Source organism: Schistocerca cancellata, chromosome 5 (assembly GCF_023864275.1).
Source record: "Schistocerca cancellata isolate TAMUIC-IGC-003103 chromosome 5, iqSchCanc2.1, whole genome shotgun sequence".
Lineage (NCBI taxonomy): Eukaryota > Metazoa > Arthropoda > Insecta > Orthoptera > Acrididae > Schistocerca > Schistocerca cancellata.
The window spans coordinates 150301867-150329470 of NC_064630.1; the positions used below are offsets into that span (position 1 = coordinate 150301867).

The following is a 27604-nucleotide window of genomic DNA, read 5'->3' on the forward strand; positions in this document are numbered from 1 at the left end:
TTTGAGGATTCACCAGTGTTGCTGCTTCACCTCTGTCCACCTGCATTCTCAATAGTTCAGTGTATAACTTGCTTTGAGACACCATCACTGCTGACACGCTGTTCACATCCATGTTCGTTTCATCCTCACTCAGGTTTGGAAGGGAGTTACACACAGAAGCAGTATGTCGTTTTTTTATGACATGTATTACGCATTGCTTAGCACTTGGGGGATGCAGTCTGTTCAAGTTGAATGAAGCAGTATGGGCATGAAGGCAGCAGAGTGCAAGGCTGTTGCTGTTGTTACTCGGACCATTGTTGTCATGAACAATTATTACCTATATGATACTGAGACATATGTTGGAGTGCTGTAATAGCTTCTCCATTCCCTTGCGAAGTGACTGAAGGCTGGGAGGGGGGAGAGGAACCGATTTCTTAAACTTTGGACCAGGCTTCCATTGAGCTAAGTTTAATACTTCTGTAAGTGTAGGATTTTCATGCTGTGGAGCTTGCTCTTGAACTTCCGTATGTAGTGTTGCAATCTCAAACCATTTGATTTGCGTAGGATTCCTTAAGAACGTTTTCACAAAATTATGACAATGAGTAAGTCTGTATAGTTCTGCTGCTCATGCCCTGTACGACTGTTTTGCTCACTATTGCAACGGTAAAACTTCACATGAGTAGCAGTAACATGAGTACATTTATAATGATTGGTAGAAACTATCTTCCACATCTGATAAAAAGAAAGACTTAAAAGTTCCTGTAATGAGTTGAGCTGGCACAACAACTGATACATAAGAAGTGAGATCCATAACAAAAAAAGAAGAGTCTTGTACGATGTTAAGTCTGTTACCCCAGATGCCTGGAAATACTGTTGCAGGCATTTTCATAACCATTCCAGTCTTCTGCTGCATCATTGTACACAGGGAACAGTGGTGGATATATCATTGGCAGGAGTGCATGTCATCATAATGTAGATATTAAACAGGAAATAGCAACTGTCAGCACATGCTGTTGCTCGAGAAGAGATTTAAGCAATGCCTATATGGAAATTAAACAGAAAGGACCAATAATTGAAGTGGGATACACAGAGTGGAATACAGTACTTGTCGTGAAAGTGTCGTAATGCAAGAACACTGTAACTTTATTACTTGATAAAGCATAAACACATGAGAGACAAAGTACATACAACAGACAACACAGTAGTGGCTGGCAGAGACTTGTGCTCCGGCTTATATAACCATTAGTTCTAACAGGGGGCCCAGCCGTCAAGCTACGTCCGCAACTGCTATCGTACCAGCAGGCTGGGTGGCATCTAGTGGCCGAATAAAGCACAAACCTCATGCATGGACTATGAAGCAGCAGACACACAAATTTGGTAGTTACAACAATGTTGACCTTTTCAGCAGAAACCTTTGTGGTAGACAATTTCTGTGCTGCATTACCGTATCTATAAGTTGTTATTAATGTTAGTAACATTTATGTCACCAGAAGAATGTGCTGTTGGTATAGCAACCGGGCGAAATCATATGAATAACTGCTTCAAATGTCTTTGTCACTAATACAATCTGAATCATCCTGCTCCTGCAGATTAGTCCAAATAAATTTTGAATGGTCACAATAGGATTTTGTACCATTGCTTGCAAATAAATTGTCCTAGATCCTACAAAGATACTAACAGTGTGTAAAAAGTACTTAAATGCTTTTCCAACACAGACTACCTTGAATTAGTAACATCAAACCTGGAAATTTTGGTAGGCAAGATATCCTATTTTATCCTCATGCTGATCAAACATCTTTGACATCTATTATATAACAATAATGGAAATTCTCGGGTGGAAAAATATGTAAAATAAGAGAAAGGCAAGTACTTATCCTTAGTGAACTGGTGTGTGGTGCACAGAAACACGTAATAGGAAACAGATAATGCTAACTTTTGAGCTCTTGTTCTTTTTCAAGTAAGAGTACATACAATCGCAATACTCTTGCTAGAAAAAGACCAAGAACTCGAAAGCTGGTGTTAACGGTTTTCTTTTGTGAGTTTCTGTGCATCCTACATCAGTCCTCTGTAACTATGTGGCTGCCTTTGCCTTATACATTAGGATATACGATTGGCAGTATTATCATGGGGAAACAAATCCCACATGGGGAGTGAACATAGTCTCCTAAATTGGTTTCGTATATCATACTTGTTACCTTTCCTTGCCGTATGACCATGGTACAGTATTTGCCCCAACCAGTATGGTCTCCCATTGTTTGAAGAAGAGAACTTGGTTGAACAGTGTACTCCAACAGTAGATCACAATGTAAATGTATACTTGTTGGACTGATTTTCATTGGCTATGAGTCAAAATTTTGCACTCCTTAAAACAGTGAAGCTTCTTGCTTGAATGCAAGAATTGGGGAAATGATATCATGTAACACATTAAGCTGCTGTTCAATTTGTTCTTTATTGTGTGACCAGTACCAGTCAAAGGCCATTATCCAACTAGATTTTTGTTAACAGCAAGAGTTGCAAATGTACCTACATTTAAAAAGTGTCCGTAGTATAATATTTATAAATAAAATTTAATCACGAAGAGCCTGATGCATTCACCCATCTCTGCATGACTAAACATTATTTATAAGTGCTACATTTTTTGCTAGCTATTAAAAAAAAAAATCTGTGCTGGATAATGGTCTTTGAGCGGTACAGGTCGCACCTAAAGAACAAATTGAAGACAAGCTTAACATGTTACATGATGTCTTTTCTACAATTTATTAAAGCAACAACCAACAAAAATATAGTTTATGTGAAGTTCGGCAGTGGCAGCATTACAGTTAAGCTAGATTTATAAAAACTATATTGCACTGTGTTTGCTACATCATGTTCATTAGTGAATATTAAACTCGCCAGCTGTTTTCATGGCAGCGATCCTCTTCCATGCCACGCTGTCTGTCAGTAAGTGTAGTTTTCTTGCACTATTGTGTTTGGCGTATTTGGCGTATGAAGTTATCTCATGAATTTTCTATGACACTAGGTGCAGACGCTCTAGGAATGCAGAGATAAAACTCTTCATGAAAGAGAATGACAACATGTAGCTAACTGATGTGTGGTGCATGCACAGCAAGTGACACAAGTAACAGCACAGATGTGTAACTATTTAACTGTTCTTTCAAGCTACTGCCTGCTCAGAAGTGAGAAACGCCTTTGCTACTATATTTGTGTCTCATATGAATCAGCTTAAGGTGAATGGCTGCATTTCCTCATTTTTGTTTATTGTTTATGTTCTGAAATTTCCATTATTCCCTGGATGTAGCATTACTTCATTATGTACATTTTGCCAAAACTAGACTCTTCTCTGAGCTGTAAATAGAAACATAAGATTTATATGAAAATTGTTCTTCGGTTACTACAATATCATTCGTAAATGCCCTAAAATTTGTCATCAGCAGTAAACACTTGCAAAGAGTGGATCCATGTGGACATGTTATTTAGCTACTTCTTTTCTATAATAAGTTTAGGATATATTATGATACTTTTTACAATCTTGTGCCATTGTAGAAAGGACCTGGAACTATCAGACGGGACCTGTTCTAAACATTTTAATTATCAACCGTTTAACCCTTGAGAGGGTGCGGGCCTATGTACAGAGTGCACCAACAACAAAAAAGATTGTTTTGTTACATTCCATTGTTTTACAGTTGCAAGCCCATATGTATTTCTTCATTACTGCTTCAGCTAACACAGTGAGAAGTTGTGTTGACAGACATCCAAGTGAGCAGCAGTAATATAAAATAAACAGCAAGCTAGGTTAGAAAAAAATTACAATCTGTGCAAGAAAATTACCCAGATTGAGCTTGCAGCACAATCCCACACTGAGGTAGTTATTCGTGAAATAATTAGTAATCAAATAAGTGGATGGCTGAGGCCTCATTCAGCTGCACTGTTTAGTGCTTCAAGTGGGTCATTTGTGTGGGTTAACACTTGTTCGCGACAACCAATTATTGTTTAAAGAAACAGAGATTTAGGTCATATAATGTAAGTCTGTTTTATTGTTGTTCAATTAAATTAGGATTAATTTGTGATTTTGCTCAACATGTTTACCTTGGTTACATAAAGGTAGCTGTTTCTTACATGCCTACAAAGTACATCGCATGCTGCTCGTGTTACGAAAAACGGCACACCGACTCGAGGATTAAGTGACAAAAGACTTTTTCAGGATAACATAATTATCAATGAATCGGGAGGAAAAAGTTACATACCATTGTTACTTAAAGTGTTAATTTCACATATGTGATTTTTCAAATATTCTATTGTGACGTCTGGTGGGAATTCCGTATTGGCAACATACTAATCTATTATTGTCAATACACAACAAAAGGAATGAGTTATCCTATGAAAATAATACACAGAATAAGCTAGTTGGACACAAAAGAATAAAACATGAGATGTATGAGAAAAGTAATTAGGCTGACAACACTGCGAGTGATCTGGCCACACTGTGTTGTTCTTCTTGTGTAGACCCATGTGTTTATCCATTCTGGATGCTCAGAGTTTCAGCTCTGTATAGCCATAATGTAATTTTTGAGAGTGTCATCAGTGAAGTTGTGTTTTAGTCGTGTGTTACGAAAATGGAACTGCGGAATTTAAAGCACCGTTATGCAGCCAAGTTTTGGGGAATCCATGCATGAGACCTTTGAAAAATCAATGAGAAACATTACTTTTAAAGAGCACAGGTTTTTTGCTGTCACAAATCATTTTTGGAAGGCTGAGAACATGAACCAAATTCAAAAACTGACAAAAATGTCAAACATGAGATCAGACCAACGTTTAATGATAAGAATGATTGGTGACCTTGTGACAAAGCAAGCTGGGATATTTTTGCTTCCTCCCTTGTTTAGCCATCGGCCTCCTTAAAACTCATTTCTTCACTTTTAACTAATTGCCACTGACATGCGTGGGTGTAGTCTGCATTTTCATAAAAGAGAAAGGTTGGCTCTAGGTTTTAAAGAATATAACACCAGGTCTGGTTTTTTGCTGAGTTTTATGTATGTGACTGATTTTCTAATTTATTTTGACTCTTCCTGGTTAATACTTTTGTTATAGGGTGAAACCTGTGATTGTTTCACGGCTTAAATTCTATTGTTGACTTACAAACAAATATGGGTTCTGTACTAATTATAAACATTTGGAGGAGCAACTAATAGTATTCTTGAGGGATCTATTTAGTTCTATTCAAAAACATGTTAGTAAAGCCAGCCCTTAATTAATTCCAAATTAATTAACGATTTTGTCAAAAGTATTGTTTGCGTGGCGATATTTGTTAATTTAAGAAGAACGAATTTTTCGATGTATTAATTTAATTTAATGAGTGATGTTTTAATTGTAATTTATGTAACTTAAATGTCGAACAATCTGTAATTTCAGGACCTATTATTGTGAGGATATGTAAAGACCAAATTTTTGAGCTCGAGACAGTCAGTCCACGGCCGAGTTTCAGATGGGAAACATGTAATGGTTAGATCAACAGCAATACATCAACTTAACTATGAAATAACTGTAACACAATTAGGCCGTGTGTTAAAACAATGACAGTGTCTATTCCATATGTACCTTTTTATTCTTCAAGAACTGTGAACTATGTGGTTAGCTTTTACTGCTTGTAGATGTTCAACAGTACACTGTTGTAGCAGTACATGGATGTTTGCCTGCAATCTCTTAACAAGGCTTATCAAAAGTTAAACAATAGTTAACTGGCCATATTAAATGTGTATATTGGGTGGTTGTGAACTGTGATAATAAAGAACTGTGAAATGCAAATGTACACCTGTTGGCTACATCATTTAAAGTAGTCAGTGTTGAACTTCCACCCCCATTTTTCAGCCAGTGTAGCAACGCAGTATGTCAACACTGAGGACAGTCAATGAGGAAATAAAGCAGGCGAACATCAAAACCTGTTAAACTTAAACACTTTCACCATACATTTCATTTCTACTAAAGAGTTGCACATGCGAAAGGTTTGTGCCAATATAGTGTTGACAAACTTCACAACTGAGCAGGAGGACAATTGAAGAAGTGCGTATGTTGATCTTCTCGAGAGGATTGCCCATGAACACAAATGGCTCAGTTGTGACATCACAGGTGATGAATCGTGGCTTGTTGAGTATGATCCTGAGACAAAGCAGCAACGTGCAGAATGACACGGTGTGGTATCTCCAGGAGCGAAGAAAGCTCAAATGAGCAAATCAAAGATAAAAACAGTGCTGATTTGCTTTTTGACAGTAGGGATATTGTGTATAAACAATTTGTTCCTGCTGGTCAAGCTGTCAGTCAAATGTTCTACAAAGATATCTTTGAAAGGGTGAATCGAACGAGACTGTACATTGCAGCCAAGTGGAAGCTGCACCATCATAATGCCCCATGTCAGATGGCTACTTCCATCATGGAATTTTTGAACTCAAATAGCATTCCTGTTGTTCCACAATCCCCCTATTCACCTGATCTGAGTCCTTGTGACTTTTTTTCTTTTCCTGAAATTGAGAAAGTCTTAAAAAGACATCATTTTGGGACTCTGGAGAACATTCAAAAGAATGTGACTGACATGTTAAAGGACCTACGAGTTGAAGTCTTTCAGCGCTGCTACCAAGACTGGGAACGATGACTCCGCCTGTATGTAGCTACCAAAGGGAACTGTTTTGAAGGAGACAGAATTGCTGTGTGAAAAAAATAAAAACTTTGGTAGATAAAACAATCAGTCTCATTACATTTTCACACAAACCATATTCTGTCACATACTATGATCATGTGGTGCTTAGTGGACAAGTTTCAGAATACAAATCCAGTTCTTTGGGATCAAGCCCCTGTCAGTCTGTGAATTTTTTTGCCACTTTTTGAAAATTTTGTCTCCGATAATGCCTTTGTGTGTTTTTGTGTGTGTGGGTGGGTGTGGGGGCGGGGGGGGGGGGGGAGGGGGGGGGGGGTCTGCTGAAAATCCAAAATTGCACATTGGTTTGAATTCTATCAAATTATAGAACACTTTATGAAGCACTGGCATGTCAAACACACGTTTGCTGCCCTGTTTCTTTAAATATTACAGTACTACAAATTCTGGAATGGAAACAATTCAAAAAATGATCAGAGGCATTGCTTTTTTTTGTGCATGCATTCACACACACACACACACACACACACACACACACACACACACACACATTGCAATACTGACCAAGTTCTGGATTGTCTGCCAATTCTTGATTGGGATGCATGACTTTGTTTTTCAATCCATTTCTCTTGTGGTTTGTTTATGGTAAGTGTTAGTTGAATCATGAGATCTGTGTGCTAATATAACACTTTTCCAAGACCACACAGCGCCACAACACACAGTGAAATACTAAGAATGCGGGCAGATTCACACTGTTTATCCATAGCCCATTGTTGGCAGTCAGTGATAGATTTTCGTATTCTTTCAGCAGTTAGATATTATTTGACCTGCTGTCGCAAACCTGCCATCAATAGTCAATCTGTCAGGAGCAGTGGCACAATGCAGATTAATTCACAAAACTAAAGGGATGGAGAGGAAGAGAGATGTGTGGGTGGGGTTGGGGTGGGGGCGGGTGTGTGTGTGTGGGGGGGGGGGGGGGGGAAGAGCAGCCACCACTCAGTTAGTGTTGTATGGGAAATGACTGGAGAGGTAATGGCAGCTGCAACGGAGTGGGAGGTGGTGGCCAGGTTAGAGACTATTGAAGATTTAGATCAGAGGATCACCTGAACAGAAGGCATAATACACAGTTCTCACCTGCACACATCAGGAGAGTTAGTGTTGAGAAATATTGTGGGTGGTGGATAGGCTCCAGTCAGCATGAGTATTGAGCATTTTTTAAAGTAGTTAGTGTTGCTATGTGCAGAATGTTCTGTTACTGTTTGGTGGATAGTTCTGGATAAAACATCAATTTCATTCTGAACATTATAAGAAGCAGAAATCTCCATACAATCCAAAACTTGAACAAATTCCTGCAGTTAATTAACATTGACATCAATGTTGCAGGAATGTTCTTGTAGAATGAAAGTACTTTTGGATTAAAGGAGTCACTTACCGCAAAGCAGAAAAATGTTAAGTTGTCGAAAGGCACACACCAAAGAAAGAAAACTTGTCAGTTTTTGGACTTATCCTTTGACAAACTAGAGCAAAATATCCACAATAATGGGTGAATGAATTGGACAGGTTCTGCACCTTGGTCTGCCATAGGGATATGGTAGCTGTGATGGGGTATTGGGAGTGGGAGTGACAAATCTGTTTGTGGACTAGGTTTGGAGGGTATAGCCTGTCTGTGAAGGCCTTTGTGAGGTCTTCAGCATACTGGGCAAGGGAGTTCTCCTCACTGCAGATATGTTGTCCATGGTTGGCTAAGGCATAGGGAAAGGTTTTTTGGTGTGGAAGGGATGGCAGCTGTCGAAATGCAGGTGCTGTTGGTGATTAGTGGGTTTAATGTGGACAGAGATTTTCCATAAGAGAAGTGTAGGTCAATGTCCAGGATGGTGGCACATTACATAGAAGAGGACAAGGTGAAGCGGATAGTAGGAAAGTTGTTGAGGTCGTGAAGGAATATGGACAGGGTGTCATGACTAGACCTCAGATTTTAGGTAAAAACCTATTTTGTACCTCATTAAATAAAGGCAAATAAAATTTTTTATGACTGATGTTCTCTCATGGTCTTCCCAGCTAAGAATTACGCAAATATTTTAACGAAAATTGTTATTTTGTAGTACCTAAAATACCTAATTTTATGTTAGAACCTGATTGTACCTAATTTTTAAAAATCCTAAAAATACCTAATTTTATGTTAGGACCTGACTGTATCTAATTTTTAAAAATCCAGTCAAATAAAATTTGTATGACTAAAAATACTCTTCTGGTCTTCCCAGCTACTTAGAAAACAGATTTGTTTGCATGCATGAATGCCAATTGTGTGTCAGACAATGACAGCATATGCTAAGCTGTTCCAGCCCACCCTGCTTAGTGGAGTGTTGTCACTCGCCCTGAACCGTCAAATGGGCCGGCAGGGCACGGAGGAGTCTTGTGATCTGCCTCCAGCGTCTTCCTGCCCCATCTGAATGGCCTGTTTAAAACACGTTCACTGTCTTCATTCAGTCGGTCAGTGTGCTGGTTAGATGTGGTGAAATATTTCACAGCAACAGGGTATTTGTGGAAAGTCAAGCATGCCGAAAGTGGCCAGCTCCAAATTATCTCTGATTCGTCAGTGGTTACAAGAATTTCCTGGTTTATCTACAGACAAAAGAGTTATTCACTGCAATGTGTGCAACAAAGATGTAAGTAAAATTTTAACATTTTATCTGCTATGCCCACTCAGAGAACAGTGATGCCACTGTTTTTCCCAACTTAACTTGGACCAGACACATGCGAATGCAAAAATATTGTCTCTAAACCCTAAATGTAGGTTAATTTTGCGAAGTAGATCTCGCACATAAATTCTTCCACAAAGTGTTTCTCATTTCTTTTTGTTTTTAGGTATGCTCTGAATAGGGGCCGCACTTAAGTCAGCATGTTGCATGGATTAAACATCAGGCAAATTTAAAAAAATGAATCAGACGTGAAACAAATGTTTGTAACTAAACCAGATGCAACAAACAAAAACAAATTTCATCTTGACCTGTGTCGAGCCATTGTTGCAGCAAATATACCATTCAATGCAGCTGAAAATAGCCAATTCAAGAGTTTTCTAGAGAAATACTGTCACCACAGCATTCCATCAGGAACCACACTGAGAAAGAACTATTTAGATACTTTATATGAAAATGCGATGAGCAGATGAGCAGGATAAGGGAAGATATAAGTGATTTATACATGTGGATCTCTGTCAATAAGACAACTGGCAGAAAGGTCTATATGTGGCTAATTTGACTGTTGGAAAGTTAGATCCTGACACTTGCCCTGTACCGCATCTGATCTGCAGGAAGGAACTAAAAAGGACTAACCAGGAAACAATTGCTCACTTTGTTAATAAAGCCCTCAAATTACTTTTCCCCAACAGTCCAGATGAAAATAAAGTGCTTGTAATCTACACTGATGCAGCTGCATACACGATTGCTGCTGTTAAATTGTTGAAAGTATTTTACCCAGCCTTGCTCCATATCACGTCGTGCCCATGCCATGAATCGTGTAGCTGAGCTGATACGTCTTGAGTTTCAACATGTAAATAAGCTAGTTTCAACCATCAAAAAGGTTTTTATTAAAGCACCTACAAGAATCCAGTTATTTCAAGAGGAACTTCCCAAGGTACCACTTCCACCAGAACCTGTACTTACTCGCTGGGGAACGTGGAATATTAACTGCAGGAATTTGTTCAAGTTTTGAGTTGTATGAAGATTTCTGCTTCTTATAATGTTCAGAATGAAATTGATGTTTTATCCAGAACCATCCACCAAACAGTGACAGAACATTCTGCACATCGCAACACTAACTACTTTAAAAGGTGTTCAATACTCATGCCATCTGGAGCCTATCTACCACCCACAATGTGGAATATTACGGCGAGTATTTGGAAGACATTAAGAACATCGTTCTTAAATCGCGGGAGGAGGCAGTGAGCATTATTCTAAAGGACCCAACAATTTCCAACGACATTGCATACCTAAAATCTCATTGTGCATTTTTAGTCCCTATTATTAAAGCTCTAGAGTGTCCAGGGAAAGCAGTCTACACGCAACTGCGATTGATAGAAGGGGGGACAGAAAAAATCTTGGTCCCAGGTTCTATTGGTATGAATGTTAGTGAGAAACTAAAGGCAGTGGTTTGGGGGGCAAAAAAAAAAAAAAAAAAAAAAAAAAAAAAAACTGACCACCCTCTGCACAGTGCCTGACATCTTATCAGGTAAATCAACAGGACATGAGTGTGTTGTCCCATTGAGCCTAATACCGTCATTTAAATATGCTCCAGTAACATCTGTTGACGTGGACTGCTCATTCTCGGCATATAAGATGCTATTAACAGACAAGAGAAGCAGTTTCTTAATGGAAAATCTGGAGAATGTGTTAGATATTTAATGTGACTGTAACTATGGACATGGATACTAATATAATGTGGATTTTTGTCAACCTATTTATCTTTCTAGACAGTAAAATGTCAGATTTTGGTCACCTATTTTCTGATTTTTATAACCTATTTTTGTAAGTGATAGAACCTATTTTAGATACCTAAATTAAGATTTTTAGAACCTAAAAGTCTGAGGTCTAGTTGTGACCCTGAATCCAGATTGTGAAGAAATCATCAATGAACCTGAACCATGTTAGGAGTTGGGAATTTTGAGGGTTAGGATGGTTTCCTTCAGATTACCCATAAATAGCTTGGCATAGGAGGGTGCCATGCTGGTGCCATGAATTTGTTTATATACCTTCCCTTCATAGGAAAAATAGTTGAGTCAGGATATAGTTCGTAAAGTGTATAAGGAATGAGGTGATCAGTTTAGGATCTGAAAGATATTGGGAGAGGTAGTGTTCGATTGCAGTAAAGCTATGGACATGAGGGATGCTGGTGTATAGAGGGGTGGCAAGAACAGTGATGAGTATGGATATAGGAGGTAAAGGGATGGTGGAAAGCCAGTGAAGAAAGTGGTTAGTATCTTTGATATAGGAGGCTAGGTATCGGGGAAGTGGTTGGAGGTGTTGTTCAACAAGAATGGAATTTGTTTCAGTGAGAGCGCAATAGCCAGCTACAATGGTGTTTGCAGGATTGTTGGGTGTGTGGATTTTGGGGAGCATGAAGGAGGTGGGTGTGCGGGACATTGTTGGGGTGGATAGGGAGGTAGACTCAGGCGAGAGTTTCTGGGTGGGGCCTATGGATTTCAGTAGGAATTGGAGGTTATGTTCGACTTCCAGGATGGGATCACTCTGGTAGAACAGTTGGAGGAGTCAGACAGTGGCAGAGGCCACCCATCAGGTAGTCATAGCGACTCATCATGACATGTATGGAGTCTTTGTCTGCACGGAGGATGACTAGGTCTGGGTCTGCTTTCAGGTTGTGCATGGCGAACTTTTCTTCTGCCGAAAGGTTAGTGTTCTTAGGAAGGGACCTGGGGAAGGATTGTGAGAAGAAGTTGGAGGTAAGGAATTGTTGGAAGCTGATAAAATTTTCTTGAGCTTTCAGCCACGTCCAGTGGTTTAAAATCCATGAGCTATCGGCCAAGTTCTCCTCGGCCATTGTCAAGTGGTGATTGTTGAATGATTGCTGCTGCTTTCCTTATATAGCCATGCTGTCTTCAGTGATTAGGTGGGAGTAGGGGGACGAGAGGGGGGGGGGGTTGTAGTTGGATGATGTTATGAACTGGGAGAGGTGAAGTTCAGTGTTGGCATTAAGTTGGAGGTTGATGGCAAAGAAGTTTCTCCACTGTAGAAATTGGGAGTCTGTCCACATTAAATCCACTAACCACCATAAGTACCTGCATTTTGACAGCTGTCATCCCTTCTGCACCAAGAAACCCCTCCTATAAAGCCTAGCCACCCATGAGCGACATGTCTGCAGTGATGAGAATTCCCTTGCCCAGTTCGCTGAAGGCCTCACAAGAGCTTCACAGACAGCTAATACCCTCCAAACCCAAACCTAGCCTACAAACAGACTTCCCATGCCAAACCCTCACACAACCCAATCCTCCCAATCAGCTACAAAGGAGCACCCCGTCGTCACCCACTATCACTCTGTACTGGGACAGCTGAAGTGCATCCTTCACCAGGGCTTTGTTTCTCTCTCATCTTGCCCTGAAATGGGAGACATCCTATCCAAGATCCTTCCCACCTCTCTTAAAATGGTGTCCCATCACCCACCCAACCTAAACAACATTCTAGTCCATCCTTATACCACTCCCATTCCCAACTCCAAGCCACAGGATTATCCTTCACCATCAAAGGCCAAGCTACCAATGAAAGCAGCCGTGTCGTATGCCAAATCTGCAGCAAAAACTGCAGTTTGCTATGTTGACTACCAGCCAGCTGTCCACCAAGATGAATGGCCACTGCCAAACTGTTGGCAAGAACAAAGTTGACCATCTTGTTGCTCAACAAAGAGCTGAACATAACATGCTCAGTTTTAATGGATGCTTAACCTATCTGTATTCTTCCCTCCACCACCAGCTTCTCTCATATATGCAGATGGGAGTTATCCTTACAACACATCCTCTGTTACTGTAATCATCCTGGTGTCAGTCTGTTACCTCACAGTCTCCACACCCTCCACCCAAAAGTTTCCCCTTCCATCATCCTGTCAACTCCTCCCACATGCACATCCCCATGTTATCTTCAATGTGTGCTGCTGCCCACTGGCCACTACAATCACGCTAGTCCATATACCTGGCACCTCTCCCTCCTGCATTCCAAAATGACAAACTGGTCTTCTCCCAACTCCTGTCCCTCTCCCTGCCTTCTGCCTCCCTCTCCGTCTACCCGAACCACTACAACCTGTCCACCTGTTGAAAAATATCATAGTCATGTTAGTTCTGGTGGCAGCGTTTAAGGGCATAGGTGTATCTTAGGATAACTCTGAAAGCTAGCAAGTTTTCTTTTTGAATGTGTGCCTATCGACAGCAAATGCTTTTACTTTTTAGTAAGCGGTGTCTTTTAATCCAAAAATATGAACATTGACATAGTTAGAGATAGTGAAAGAATGTCTAAGTACTGTGTAAAATCCAAGATGGACTGTAACAGTATTATGAAAATGAGTGTTGCTACTCACCATATAACGCAGATGCTGAGTTGCAGATAGGCACAACAAAAAGACTGTCACAAAGTGAGCTTTCAGCCAACTAGGCCTTCGTTAGAAATACAGAAAACACACACACACTCACGCAAAGACATCTCACACACACAACCACATTTTCTGACTGCTGAAGCCTGGCTGTATTTTATGTGACAAATAATGTTAGTACTTATATGTTTTATTTACTCTTTAGAACTATACTTAATGTACTTTTTCAGTCCTGATTCACCTATAAAGGAAGAGGAAACTAACAAAATTATTAATATTGATAGTCACAAGCAAGCAGTAAAATCAGACAAGGGTGAAAACTGTAAAAATCTGAACTCTGATTCAGAAGCCATCGTACATTCCTCAACCGCAGGTGCAAATGGTGTACATGACAGTAATGACACTGTGTATGAAATATCTTTGAAGGATGATAGGTGAGTAATGGTAATTTGTACTTGGTTAAAATGAAACATATTCTTGCTCAGCTAGAATATAAGTTATTCTTTTGTCACTTTTTTCTGTATACTATGATGGCCTCTGCTTTTAGGCCCAGAACTGTAATGTACATGAGTGTTTTTCTTAAATTGTGGCTTCTCATGTAGACAGAGAGAAATAACAGTCCTGTCAATGATAAAAACAGTTTTCTTCCACTTTATTAGATTTGTGTGACTTGCTGACTCTTTGGGGAAGTGTCAGACAACTATCCCAGAAGTCCATGGTTTCAGTGCCCAAGTGATTTTTTTCTTTCAATTATCACTTCGTTCACTTCTGGTAATTAAATTTTAATGTGAAAAATATAATTTGAATTGGGGTTTATAGTCCATGTTAAGCTTTAAGTTCACCTGTAATTATCTGGGTGCTTCAGTTCAAAAGCCAGAGGAAGCTAGGGTTCTTACCACCTCCAGTAACACCACCACTAGTAACCTTTGGGTTATGAATAAACTTTTTTTTTACTTCATTAGATTTTTATCTTTTTTCCTGAATAATCCTTACAGAGAAAACATGTCACTATTATATGTTTAAACAAAAGATACTGTATTTCTTTCAAATGTACATATTTATCACTGATGCTGCTGCTTAAGTGTCAGTCATTTTGTACATTAGAGCTGAGGAAGTGAAGATGTCAATTTGAAAGCAGAAGGATTTTGGCACAGACAGAAAATGCCTGTGTAAAAAAATCTTAAGAGAAGTGAAGAAGCAAACTATCTAAAATGTTCCAGAATGAATCTTTCACTCTACATCATATTGTGCAGTGTTTTAGAACTTTCTGTCGGATTAAAATGGCTTGCTAAACCAAGAGGCAGATCCTTAATCTTACCTTCCAGAGCCATTGCTCTTTTACTGAGGTTTCAGGCACAGCTATACAGGTTGTGGCTGTAGTCATGTAACTGTAAGAAGATCCTGACAGCAGCATTGGGCTGGACACAGCAGCTTTGTTTGCCTACTGCAACCAGTCACATTATGTGATTTTGTAAATATCTCTGTGGCAGTGCCTCATTGTTGGTGGATCTCTATAGATGGCTGTTGTTTTCACCTGCAACCATCTGCACTTCACAGCTGAAAGCTTACAACAGTGCTTCCAGCTGTCAGGGATCAACTTACAGCGACTTGACTAAAGTAGTCCTAGTTCTGCAAGGTATGCAGGAGAGCTTCTTTGATGTTTGTAAACTAGGAGAGAAGTTACAGTAGACATAAAGTATTAATGTCAGACTGTGAGTCATGGTTGGAAAGGTCAATCGGGAAGAGCATTTCATGCTAAATACAAAATTCTGCTTTTTAATCCTGGTACAGCACACAGTTTCATTCTTCCAGGGAATTTCAATGTACAAACTTATTGATATTGAACTCAAACTACTGAAAACTCATTTGTTTCAGTCAGTGTTGATCTGATGAACACTCCCTTTCTTTTACAAATGTTCATCTCCCCATTTCTGTCTCCAGATTCTCTCTTTGCCTCCTGAAGGAAAGATATGTAATGAACTTTTTTTAAATTTTTTTATTATTAGAATTGATGTCTTTGTGGATGCACACATTTATGGATCTTTGGTTAACTGATGCACTATCTGCAGTCACATTGGTAGTGATCAATCCAAAGATCGATTTATGGTAGTTCTCCACTCTTCTTATTTCTCTTCAGTTTTTCGTAATTGTTGCCTCCTTTGTCTCTTATACTTTGCTGCAGATTGCATAATTACAGCCTTCTCTTTGCTTTCTTGTGGTTAGGATGTCTGTCGGTTAGTGTTTTTAAACAATTTATTATGTGTCTATAAAGCCACTAAAACATATTTATTTGGTTACAGTGGATTTCAGTAGGCTTCAGCTTACAGTTAATTTTTGAAAAACCACTTTCTATTTTTTGTAAACCCATGTTTTCTCTTTCACAGTTTTGTAGTGCCATTACTCAGATGAATTTAGCTTCCTTTCCTTTTCAGCTTTCAAAGCATCTTTGTTAATTTCATGGCTGCTGTATAGGAATATTTTTAAAAAAATTGTTGGAGATTAAATGAACAATTCTAATTCACACCTCTGTTTTTCATTATTTTATGTAAGTTAATGTTGGTTAACTGTTCATGAGTGTCATATTCCTTATACAAGTACATTAATCAGCCTCCTCCAGGCATTCATTTATGGCATTAATTCTTATCTCAATTTGCTCTTCTTTTGTCACAGGCCATCATATTTGCTTTAGCTGTATTTAAGTTTCAAAAATGATTTTTTTAGCTTGATACCCTGATTGTGTCATACATTTTGGTTTCCTCAACAAGAACAGGAGCATCATTAACATCTCTCAAGATAGCTATTCTTTTATCACTAGCTTTTATTTTGTTGTGATGTCTTCAGTGATTTTGATTAGACTTACAAAAGATGCAAATTAAAGGTGATAAGTAATAGTGAATGGGCTTGTCATATACGTTAATAAGTCTGTATCTCTATTTATACAGTTTTTCTACCAGTAATAGCTGTCTCATTTCTGTACCAGTTCCGTATAACTCTTTCATTTTTCAGTTAAATCAAATTGTATGTTGAAAGAAAAGATGGCACCACAGCAAGGCAGCTACTTTGTATTGCAGGACACACCCTAAACATATATTAAAATCCATGAACAGCATCATACTAAAAAATAAATTACAATAGCAGATCTTTATTTTTGTTCAGCAGTTGGTGTACTCATTCATAATGATAAAACAACAGTTTGAGTCCTTGCTGATGTTACAACAAGCTGTTAAGAAGTGTAAGATCCAAAGTCTGACCTACCCTTTCATAAGTGTTGCCAGACCTATCTGACCTATTGAACTGGAACCCAAATCCTCACCGATAATTCTAATAGAGAGAGAGAGAGAGAGAGAGAGAGAGAGAGAGGGGGGGGGGGGAAGCTAGTATACAGGGTGGTCCATTGATAGTGACCGGGCCAAATATCTCATGAAATAAGCATCAAATGAAAAAACTACAAAGAACGAAACTCGTCTAGCTTGAAGGGGGAAACCAGATGGCGCTATGGTTGGCCTGCTAGATGGTGCTGCCATAGGTCAAATGGATATCAACTGTGTTTTTTTAAAATAGGAACCCCCTATTTTTTATTACATATTCGTGTAGTACGTAAAGAAATATGAATGTTTTAGTTGGACCACTTTTTCGCTTTGTGGTAGATGGCGCTGTAATAGTCACAAATGTATAAGTATGTGGTATCACCTAACATTCCGCCAGTGCGGATGGTATTTGCTTCATGATACATTACACGTGTTAAAATGGACCGTTTAACAATTGCGGAAAAGGTCGATATTGTGTTGATGTCTGGCAATTTTGATCAAAATGCCCAACGGGCGTGTGCTATGTATGCTGCTCGGTATCCTGGACGACATCATCCAAGAGTCCGGACCATTTGCCAGATAGTTACGTTATATAAGGAAACAGGAAGCATTCAGCCACATGTGAAACATCAACCATGACCTGCAACAAATGATGATGCCCAAGTAGGTGTTTTAGCTGCTGTCGCGGCAATCCGCACATCAGCAGCAGACAAATTGCACGAGAATCGGGAATCTCAAAAACGTTGGTGTTGAGAATGCTACATCAACATCGATTACACCCGTACCATGTTTCTATGCACCAGGAATTGCATGGCGATGACTTTGAACGTCGTGTACAGTTCTGCCACTGGGCACAAGAGAAATTACGGGACGATGACAGATTTTTTTACACGCGTTCTATTTGGCAACGAAGTGTCATTCACCAACAGCGGTAACGTAAACTGGCATAATATGCGCTATTGGGCAACGGAAAATCCACGATGGCTGTGACAAGTGGAACACCAGTGACCTTGGTGGGTTATAATGTATGGTGCGGCATTATGGGAGGGAGGATAATTGGCCCCATTTTATCAATGGCAATCTAAATGGTTCACTGTATGCTGATGTCCTACGTAATGTTCTGCCGATGTTACTACAAGATGTTTCACTGCATGACAGAATGGCGATGTACTTCCAACATGATGGATGTCCGGCACATAGATCGCATGCGGTTGAAGCGGTATTGAATAGCATATTTCATGACAGGTGGATTGGTCATCGAAGCACGTTCACTGGATCTGACGTCCCCGGATTTCTTTCTGTGGGGAAAGTTGAAGGATATTTGCTATCGTGATCCACCGACAATGCCTGACAACATGCGTCAGTGCACTGTCAATGCATGTGCGAACATTACGGAAGGCAAACTACTCGCTGTTAAGAGGAATGTCGTTACACGTATTGCCAAATGCATTGAGGTTGACGGACATCATTTTGAGCATTTATTGTATTAATGTGGTATTTACAGGTAATCACACTGTAACAGCATGCGTTCCCAGAAATGATAAGTTCACAAAGGTACATTGTATCACATTGGAACAACCGAAATAAAATGTTCAAACGTACCTATGTTCTGTATTTTAATTTAAAAAACCCACCTGTTACCAACTGTTCGTCTAAAACTGTGAGCCATATGTTTGTGACTATTATGGCACCATCTATCACAAAGTGAAAAAAGTGGTCATATTTCTTTACATACTACACGAATATGTAATGAAAAATGGGGGTTCCTATTTAAAAAGCACAGTTGATATCTGTTTGACCTATGGCAGCACCATCTATCGGGCCAACCATAGTGCCATCTGGTTTCCCCCTTCAAGTTAGACAAGTTTCGTTCTTTGTAGTTTTTTCGTGAGATATTTGGCCTGGTCATGATCAATGGACCACCCTGTATAATATCTGATATTAGTGTTTCGTACTTAATTGAAATAATTTTCTCAAATGAAAACTGATTCTGTATCCAAGGCTGTTTTTTTATATGTGATTCTGATCAGGTTTCGTGAAGATTTCGAGCCTGTGGTAGCATCGTGTCAGTGCCTTTGCTGCAAAAAGCACACAAGAGCCTACATACATCATCTGTTAATGACCAATGAGCTGCTTGCACCAGTACTGTTATCAGTGTGAGTATCATCTTACTCCTTAGTTAATGTTTACTGTACATTGCACTGTGGATGGTAAGATTTTGTATTATCTGCCTGCTGATGAGTATTTAGGTCCCTATGATCTGCTCTCTAAGCAACTCAAATTGATCCCAAGGTTTCCATATTCCCCTGTAATATTTTCAAGGAAAATAGATGTATAAAAATTTATCATATTTATGAGAAACTACAGGTATATACTGGATGAGGTAAAAATCTCACACCAGCTAAATAACAGAGCCCCACATGCACCATTCACTGAAATTTGAAATGATTATAAATGTAGAAGAAATAATTGACTCAGAGAGCCATCTCCTTTTATAATTATTACAAATTTCAGTGAATGGTACACATGGGGTTTGTTATTTAGTTGGTGTAAGACAGGGCTTAACAACTGGCCAGTTTTGAGCGCGAGTACTCGCGTCTGCTCAGGCACGTGCTCGCGAGCAGGTGCAAGGTCGCGGAGTAGGGTGGGAGGGGAGGGAGGGGAAACGCACGCGCACGTATGAATAGGACCGCAGCGTGCCTATTGAATTCGCGCCGACTGTGTAATGTTAAAAGTTCTACGATCAGCTCTAACAGTCACTTTGCTGGTTAAGAATCATGTCAAGTCGCCGTTGTGTAACCCCAACCATGCTTTCGCAGTTCAACCCCCATTGGGAGGAATTGTATCTGTTTACAGAAAAAGATGGTGTTGCAAAATGTTTAGTATGTCACAAAACGCTGAATTCTTTTAGGAAATTTAATTTGCAGCGACATTATATGTCGTACCACGCGAAAGACTACAGAAGTGGAAAATGTGATGGACCAGATCATGCACAGGAAGTTATTAAACTTAAAAGAAAGCTATCTGAAGAAGATCTGGATGACGAAGAAAAATCAACTGAGGCAACTCTCAAAGTGAGCTACAAAATTGCTTTGTTTTTAGCAAAATCCCTGCACCCCTTCACTGATGGCGATTTAATAAAAGATGTTTGGTAGTTGCAGCAGAACATTTGTGTCCATCTCAAGTTGAACAGTTTCGGATTGTGCCATTATCTGACATGACCATTATGCGTCGCATACAGGACATGGCAGACGACGTCCAGAGCCAGCTTGCAAATATCTATAAAGATTTTATGGCGTATTCTTTAGCTCTGGACGAAAGTGTTGATATCACTGGAACAGCGCAGCTTTCCATATTTATTAGAGGTGTTAATAGAGATCTTCAGGTGAGGAAGGAGCTCCTCGATGTAGTAGCCATGAAGAACACTACAACCGGAGGTGATATTTTAAGTAGTGTTGAAAATATAGGATTGTCGTGGAATTCTTTAGTTTCAGTGTCTACAGATGGTGCACCAGCGATGACAGGGAAAAAATTAGGTTTCGTTGCGCTGTTGAAGGAGAAAATGCGAAAACTGACCGTGCTGAATGAAATAAGGAACGTTCACTGTGTGATCCACCAGGAAAACTTATGTGCAAAGAGTATCACTCTAAAAAATGTGATGAGTGTTGTTGTTCGTACAACCATTTATATAAGGAAGCATGGCCTACAACACAGACAATTTAAAAGCTTTCTTGAGGATGTAGAAAGCCAGTATGGTAGCCTGCCTTATTACAGCGAGGTCCGCTGGCTTAGTCCTGGCGAATTATTAAATCGAATTTTTGCCTATTGGATGAGATAAATATGTTCATGGAAATAAATAACGTGTGTTCCTGAATTGAAAGAGCCTTCATGGAAATGTGATCTCGCGTTCTTAGCAGATTTAGCTAGCCATCTGAATGCTTTGAACATTTCACTACAAGGTAAAGATCTGCTAATTACTCAATTCATAGATTGAATACGAGCTTTTAAAATGAAATTGACACTTTGGGTGAGTCAGCTGTAAACAGTAAATACAGCTCATTTTCCTAAATTATCATCCATGCAAGATGTTCACAAAGACTGTGAATGTTATTCACATGGTTTAGTTGCCCTTAAGGAAGAATTTGATCAACGCTTTCATGATCTGACAGCACTAGACAGTGATTCTGATCTGTTGTCCTCTCCATATTCAGCGAATATTGAAGAGATTCGTCCTGAGCTTCAACTAGAAATTATTGACCTGCAGTGTGACAGAGAATACAGAGACAAATTTCAGAACAAGAAAACATTTTGGAATTTTTCAGACACTTCCCTCAGGATAGATTTCCTCATTTGCACAAACTGGTGGCTACAATAATATCAATGTTCGGTTCCATGTATGTTTGTGAATAACTGTTCTCTGCAATGAAATGTAACAAGACGTGCCTGAGAAACGCATTGTCTGATCGAAATTTAAACTGCACACTGCGCATACGATGCACAAGAACAATTACTCTGAACATAGACGCAATTGTAAAGGGCAAAAAGTACAAGATAACAGAGAATCCCACACTTCAGTGACACCTTTTATTGTGTAACAGTTCACAAATTAATACGAATGTAGAGGCATACACCAAGCTAATAAAATTATGTGGCACGTGTACATTCTCCTTTATTTGTTTCATTTGTCACAGTAATAATTCGTGAGTGATATCCCTGCAGGTGTCCGCGGATTTACATTGACTGGCGGCAGCTGTTGTGTGCCCCACATGACTCTCCCCACTCTCCGCTCTGGTCCGGTAGTGGGGGTAGCGTGCTCGCGCTGCTCCGTGCTCGCGCCTTGCTGCTCACAGCTTGCTCCGCGAGCACGTATGTTGTGAAGCCCTGGTGTAAGATTTTTACACCATCTGATGTATACCTGTAGTTTCTTATAAGTATGATAAATTTTTCTAATAATGTAGATGCTATCTGTATATAAATTGGTGCAAAAACTACTATCACTCAATAAAAGTGGTTCCATGAAAATGAAATTATTATTATTATTATGAGATTGACTGATGCTGAGTGTCTTATTATCGTTTACAAAAAGTACTTCTATTCAGTAGGTGATAGCATTAGACATATGAGGAAGGCACTGCAAATCATTGGAATGTTTAAAGAAAATGTGGTTTTATTTTACAAATTATACTTCTAGGTAACAATATTATGAGAAGGAAAGTTACCACTCACCGTATAGCGGAGATGCTGGCAGTGTGGTTTCAGTTGCACGAGACTGCAGTCGTTTGTGTGAGTTGTGTGCGCACATATGTGGGTCTATTGTTGACAAAGGCCATTGGCCAAAAGCTTTAAGTGTGAAAATCTTTTTGCTGTGCCTATCGCGACTCAGTATCTCCACTATATGGTGAGTGGCAACATTCCTTCTCATAATATTGTTACATTCCATCCTGGATTTTCCATTGTTTGATACTTCCAGATAATGTTCATTTGATGCTGTGCTCCAGTTCCAATGACTATTTTACTCCTTGAAGAAGAAAAAAAAAGAAAAAAAAAGAAATCTTGTGTGAGCTGGGATGGTCCACTGCAGATTTTCTTCAAGTTCTCCCAAATTAACAAAATGGTGATCTATTAGCTAAAAACAAATACAAATTTACAGTCATAGAAGATAACGAGATCCTTAAATAAATGTTCACATTTGATACCGAAGGTAGTGACATCATAAGCATTCCTAGTAGCATATATCTGATTGTAAATGGTGGGTTCTCAGTATGGTGAATTAGATGGAAAGGCATCCTGAGAGTCGTCTTTGCTGTGTCGTGTGCCAGCCATAGGGTCAGGGATAAGAAAATGTCAGTAGGGGGCAAGGTTCAGAGAATATGGTGGATGAAAAATCACAGATGTTGTTTTCTGCCAAAAACTGTTGGATTTGTAACCTGTGTTGGACAGGATGATGATGATGATGGGTTGAAGCAGACAATTCCCACTTGGCCATGGGACTAAGGCTATAACTGTGTCACATTCCTTTTTTAACAATTTTTCAGAACGTCCTGGTAAAAATTCTGGATCGTCTTCTTGTAATAAATGGCTTATACACAATTTCCTTCAAACAAACAAATGAACACTTTCTCCATGTTTTCTTTCACATGGTGTTCCTTTTTTGACATTGATGACAAAATGCTTATATTGACTTCTATTCATTTGCCAAATTGTGACTGTAACATGAAGTGACACCAGCACTCATAAATTCAGAAAGAAATTCCATGTAATTTTGGAGTTGGTCTTTCTGATTATATTATTTAGCAGTATTATTATTTTGAAGTTATTTCATCAACTGCAGCAAAAATTTCACAGTATCAAATTTCATGTTCAGTTCATGTGACAAAAATGCACTGGCTTCTGCTCCACAAAACAGTAGTCAACTCAAAAATCTCATAAAACTTTTGTCACGATATTGTAGGCAGCACTTTTAATTCACATAGGTTCATGATTTAGAAGATCAACCAGCTTGAGTTTAGTCTTATAAGTGACATATCCTTATGTTTTGTTTTGTTTGTGTTATGTAAATGATACTTTCAGTGGTTAAATAGTAAAGTCACCTAGGTTAGGGAGACCCAGAAGAACAGGACTAGAGGGAAATTAAGTAACTTCACTTAAAACTTCCGGGCTGATAGGCCGTGGTCGAAGTATAAAACTGTCTCCTGACGTTTTGTCTCCGACTGCGGGAGACATCCTCGGAGGTAAAGCGGCGAACTGCGAAGAGAACTCGAGGAAGCGCTGATTACATAGGCAGTACAGAGGGCGCCACTGTCGATCACGTGGCGTCGGCTATGAGATTGTCTCTGGTATTGCCAACATTCTTGGTTGAAAGTAATCGATCGTCACGCTTGCGGTGCAACGCTGACATCCAAATTTTATCCAGTTTAACACCTTCGTCTTTCCTGTTAAAATTATTACGATGTTTATCAATCTCGATAGCCTCTCTATACAAGCGTGCATAATAATGCGAGGTTTTTGATATGACGCTTGTCTCGCTGAATTTTATTTCATGATCACCTTTCTGGTAAACATGTTCCACTACGGCCAATTTATCCATGTGACCCAGGCGGCAATTCCTCTTATGTTCGACAAGACGGGTGTTCACACTTCTCTTTGTGGTACCGATGTAAACCTGTCCACAACTACAAGGAATTTTATATACCCCCGGTGTAGCCAAAGGGTGTCATGCATCTTTTGCCGACCTTAAAAATTCTTTTATTTTCGTAGTGGGTCTGAAAATAGTTTCTACCCCATACTTGCCTAAAACTTTCCCAATGCGATCTGTGATCTTACTAATGAACGGAAGAAAAACTTTGCCCTTGGACAACTGTTGTTCGTCGTTACTCCTGATTCTCTGCCTAGAGCGAAGTGCTCGATCTATATCCTTGCTAGAATAGCCATTCTTCACGAAAGTTGACCGTAGATGTTCAATCTCATCTTTTAAATAAACAGGTTCACAAAGTTTGTACGCCCTGTCTACCAAAGTTTTCATTACACCTCTTTTATTACGATGTTTATCAATCTTGATAGCCTCTCTATACAAGTGTGCATAATAATGCGAGGTTTTTGATATGACGCTTGTCTCGCTGAATTTTATTTCATGATCACCTTCCTGGTAAACATGTTTTTTGTCTAGGGTGGTGGTTTGAATCTTTGTGTAGATAACGATCAATATGTGTGGGCTTTCTATGCACCTTATGGCCCAACGTTCCGTCCCGTCGTTTAATCACAGACACATCCAGGAAGTCCAATTGCCCATTCTTTTCTGTCTCCATAGTGAATTGGATTTTCGGATTAATGCTGTTTAAATGTGTCAGGAAGGCATCCAACTCCACTGCTCCGTGTGTCCATACTACGAACGTGTCATCGACATAGCGATACCATCTGGCTGGTCTCTTACTGGCAGTCTGCAACGCCCATTGTTCAAAAGTCTCCATAAATAGGTTAGCCACAGCAGGACTGAGAGGACTGCCCATGGCCACCCCGTCAATCTGTTCATAAAAGTTATTATTGTATTGAAAGTAGGTTGTGGTGAGGCAGTGTCGGAATAATGCCACAATATCGGTAGGAAAAATATCCGCTATGCATAAGATAGCTTCGTTTACTGGAATCATGGTAAATAACGATACAATGTCAAAACTGACGAGGATATCATCCGGACCCACGCTCGTTTCCTTTAACTTGTCAATGAAATGAGCTGAATTTTTAATATGACTGTCCGTCCTACCAATATCCTCATTAATACGATTTTAAAAACATTCTCATTGGATCAACACCATTGTTGAGAAAACATCTTTCTGCATAATGATTTTTCACTCTGTGAAGTTTGGAAGGTAGGAGATGAGGTACTGTGCTGTGATGGCAGGTCATGATTTGTGCTTCTTACACTGCTCATTTGGTAGAGCCCAATCAGTAAAAAGCAAAGGTCGCAGATTCGAGTCCCAGTCTGGCACACAGTTTTGACTGCCAGGAAGTTTCATCTCTCTGCTGCTGTGACACGACATACACTGAAGGCCATGAACTGCTGCTTGCAACGCAGGAATTACCAAACTACTAATTTGGGGAGGGGGGAGCATTTGGCAAATGTTTCAAATTGTCTGTCTGTTCCTGGGGCATGATCTAGAAACAAAAATAGTCTGATGTGATGAGGTGACTGGTAACATATCAATTTACTCCATTTAGAAAAGTAAGTGAATTATGCTTTCTTTCATTTGCCAGTTTTTGACATTTTCACCTTTTTTTACTAAAAATGTTTTAACTGTGTTTTTTTCAGGCACAATATGCACCACTATTTGGCGTTTTTCAGAAGCATAAGAACTGCAGTTACAAAAGGAGACCTTGAATTGCTAAGAAATAACATAAAATTAAAAATGTAAACCGGCATTTCCATGAAGTAACTGTTCCTATTTTTTTACGTTATAAAAAATGACACCAAATTTGTACAATAATTTTAGTACATCACTCTTTTCGTAAGTTGTAACTATGTTATAATGAAACATCACATTTTTATGTTCCCCTGCTTTAAATTATTGTATTACACTTACTTAACAGTGGTCATGGTGGTCTAAGGGATTAGACACTTTGGCCCTGGAGTTCTCGGATTCGATTACAGGTAGGAGCGGGGATTTTTCCTCATTCTAGTCCTTCCAGGATAGACCCAGGTCCACCAAGTCTGCTATCAAATGAGTACTGGGGTTCTTTCTTGGGGGTAAAAGGAGGCCAAGGCATTGAGCCTGGAGCCCTTCCCCTCCTAGTGCTGTGGCGGAGGCAGTCTGCATTCTGTCTGCAGTTAGGCCAGTAGCTGGGTGATGGGCATGTACCACAGACTTGATCTGTACTATACTTAATTGCAAACATTCCTATGTAATTACAATAATGTAAGATTGGTTGCATCTAAAATGTTTCAGCACTTGTACACCATTTTATTAAAACAATTTTGTACTTAAGCACTGACCATGAAGTTATAAGCTGAAGAATGATTGCAACCGAATATTGATGTTGTGGTTTATGCACAGTTCACGAGTTAGGTATTCATGTGATTTGAAAGTAACAGTATTAAAAGCACTAGAAATGTATGAGACATTTGTGTGGTGAATATGGGCCTGTTCTCTCCACTGATGTGAAGACAAAGTTATACCTATTATAATGAAATTGTAATATCACCAAAATACAAACCATTAAAAAATAAAGACAACTGTGTAAATTCCTTATACCATTTGTGTAACAGTCACTTTTATTGTATAGCCGCCAGTGTGGCCGTGCGGTTCTAAGCGCTTCAGTTTGGAACCGCGTGACCGCTACGGTCGCAGGTTCGAATCCTGCCTCGGGCATGGATGTGTGTGATGTCCTTAGGTTAGTTAGGTTTAAGTAGTTCTAAGTTCTAGGGGACTGATGACCTCAGAAGTTAAGTCCCATAGTGCTGCATGTACCTACAGAACAGGCAACAAAGCGAGCATGTGGCGCTCGAGAAAGAAGTACAATTGGATCCTGGCTGGCTGGCCCTCTACAAGTCGACTTGCTGAAATGTCAATCAGACAGTACTTTATGACTTAAGCCCACACATTACCGGGCACCCAGACTCAGTTAATTACACATTTTTTAACACAATTGATACATAAGCTTTTATTGTGGCTGACTATCCATGTCCAGTCCACGTATTCTCAACAGCAGTTCAATGTCTAATAAACAGTCACTATTTCGAGTCTCTCCATTTGTTTTTTAACAATACAATGCTACATTACTCTTTGCAGCCAGCCACGGAGCTTCTGGACCATATTTGCTTATTCTTGGCAGGTCGCACTGAACACTTGCCAGCGCCGACGAATTATCTCCCTTCCAGTTTTGCCTGCACAAACAATAAATGGGTGCAGTATCCCATGCTCATCCTTACGCCCTGCTTTAACATACACTGATGAGAAACTTTATTTATGATCACATGCTTAATAGCTTGTTTGTCCATTTTTGGTACAAAATACATCCTTGATTCTGCAAATCGGGGTCCAACTGTGGGTGAGCATGTGGAGGTATGTGGCATCGCACAGATAATGTATTTCAC

At 39.5% G+C, this 27604-nt stretch overlaps 1 protein-coding gene across 1 annotated transcript in view; it reads left to right on the top strand.

Annotated features, from left to right (window-relative positions):
• The window catches only part of LOC126189003 (queuine tRNA-ribosyltransferase accessory subunit 2), an 87539-nt gene extending 60802 nt beyond the window's left edge, over positions 1-26737 (top strand). The window contains exons 7-9 of the mRNA XM_049930809.1: positions 13942-14145; positions 19050-19175; positions 25823-26737. Coding sequence (XP_049786766.1) covers positions 13942-14145; positions 19050-19175; positions 25823-25925 — 433 coding nt within the window. The 3' untranslated portion in view covers positions 25926-26737. The remainder of the gene's footprint in view (positions 1-13941; positions 14146-19049; positions 19176-25822) is intronic.
• Positions 26738-27604: the final 867 nt, after the last annotated feature.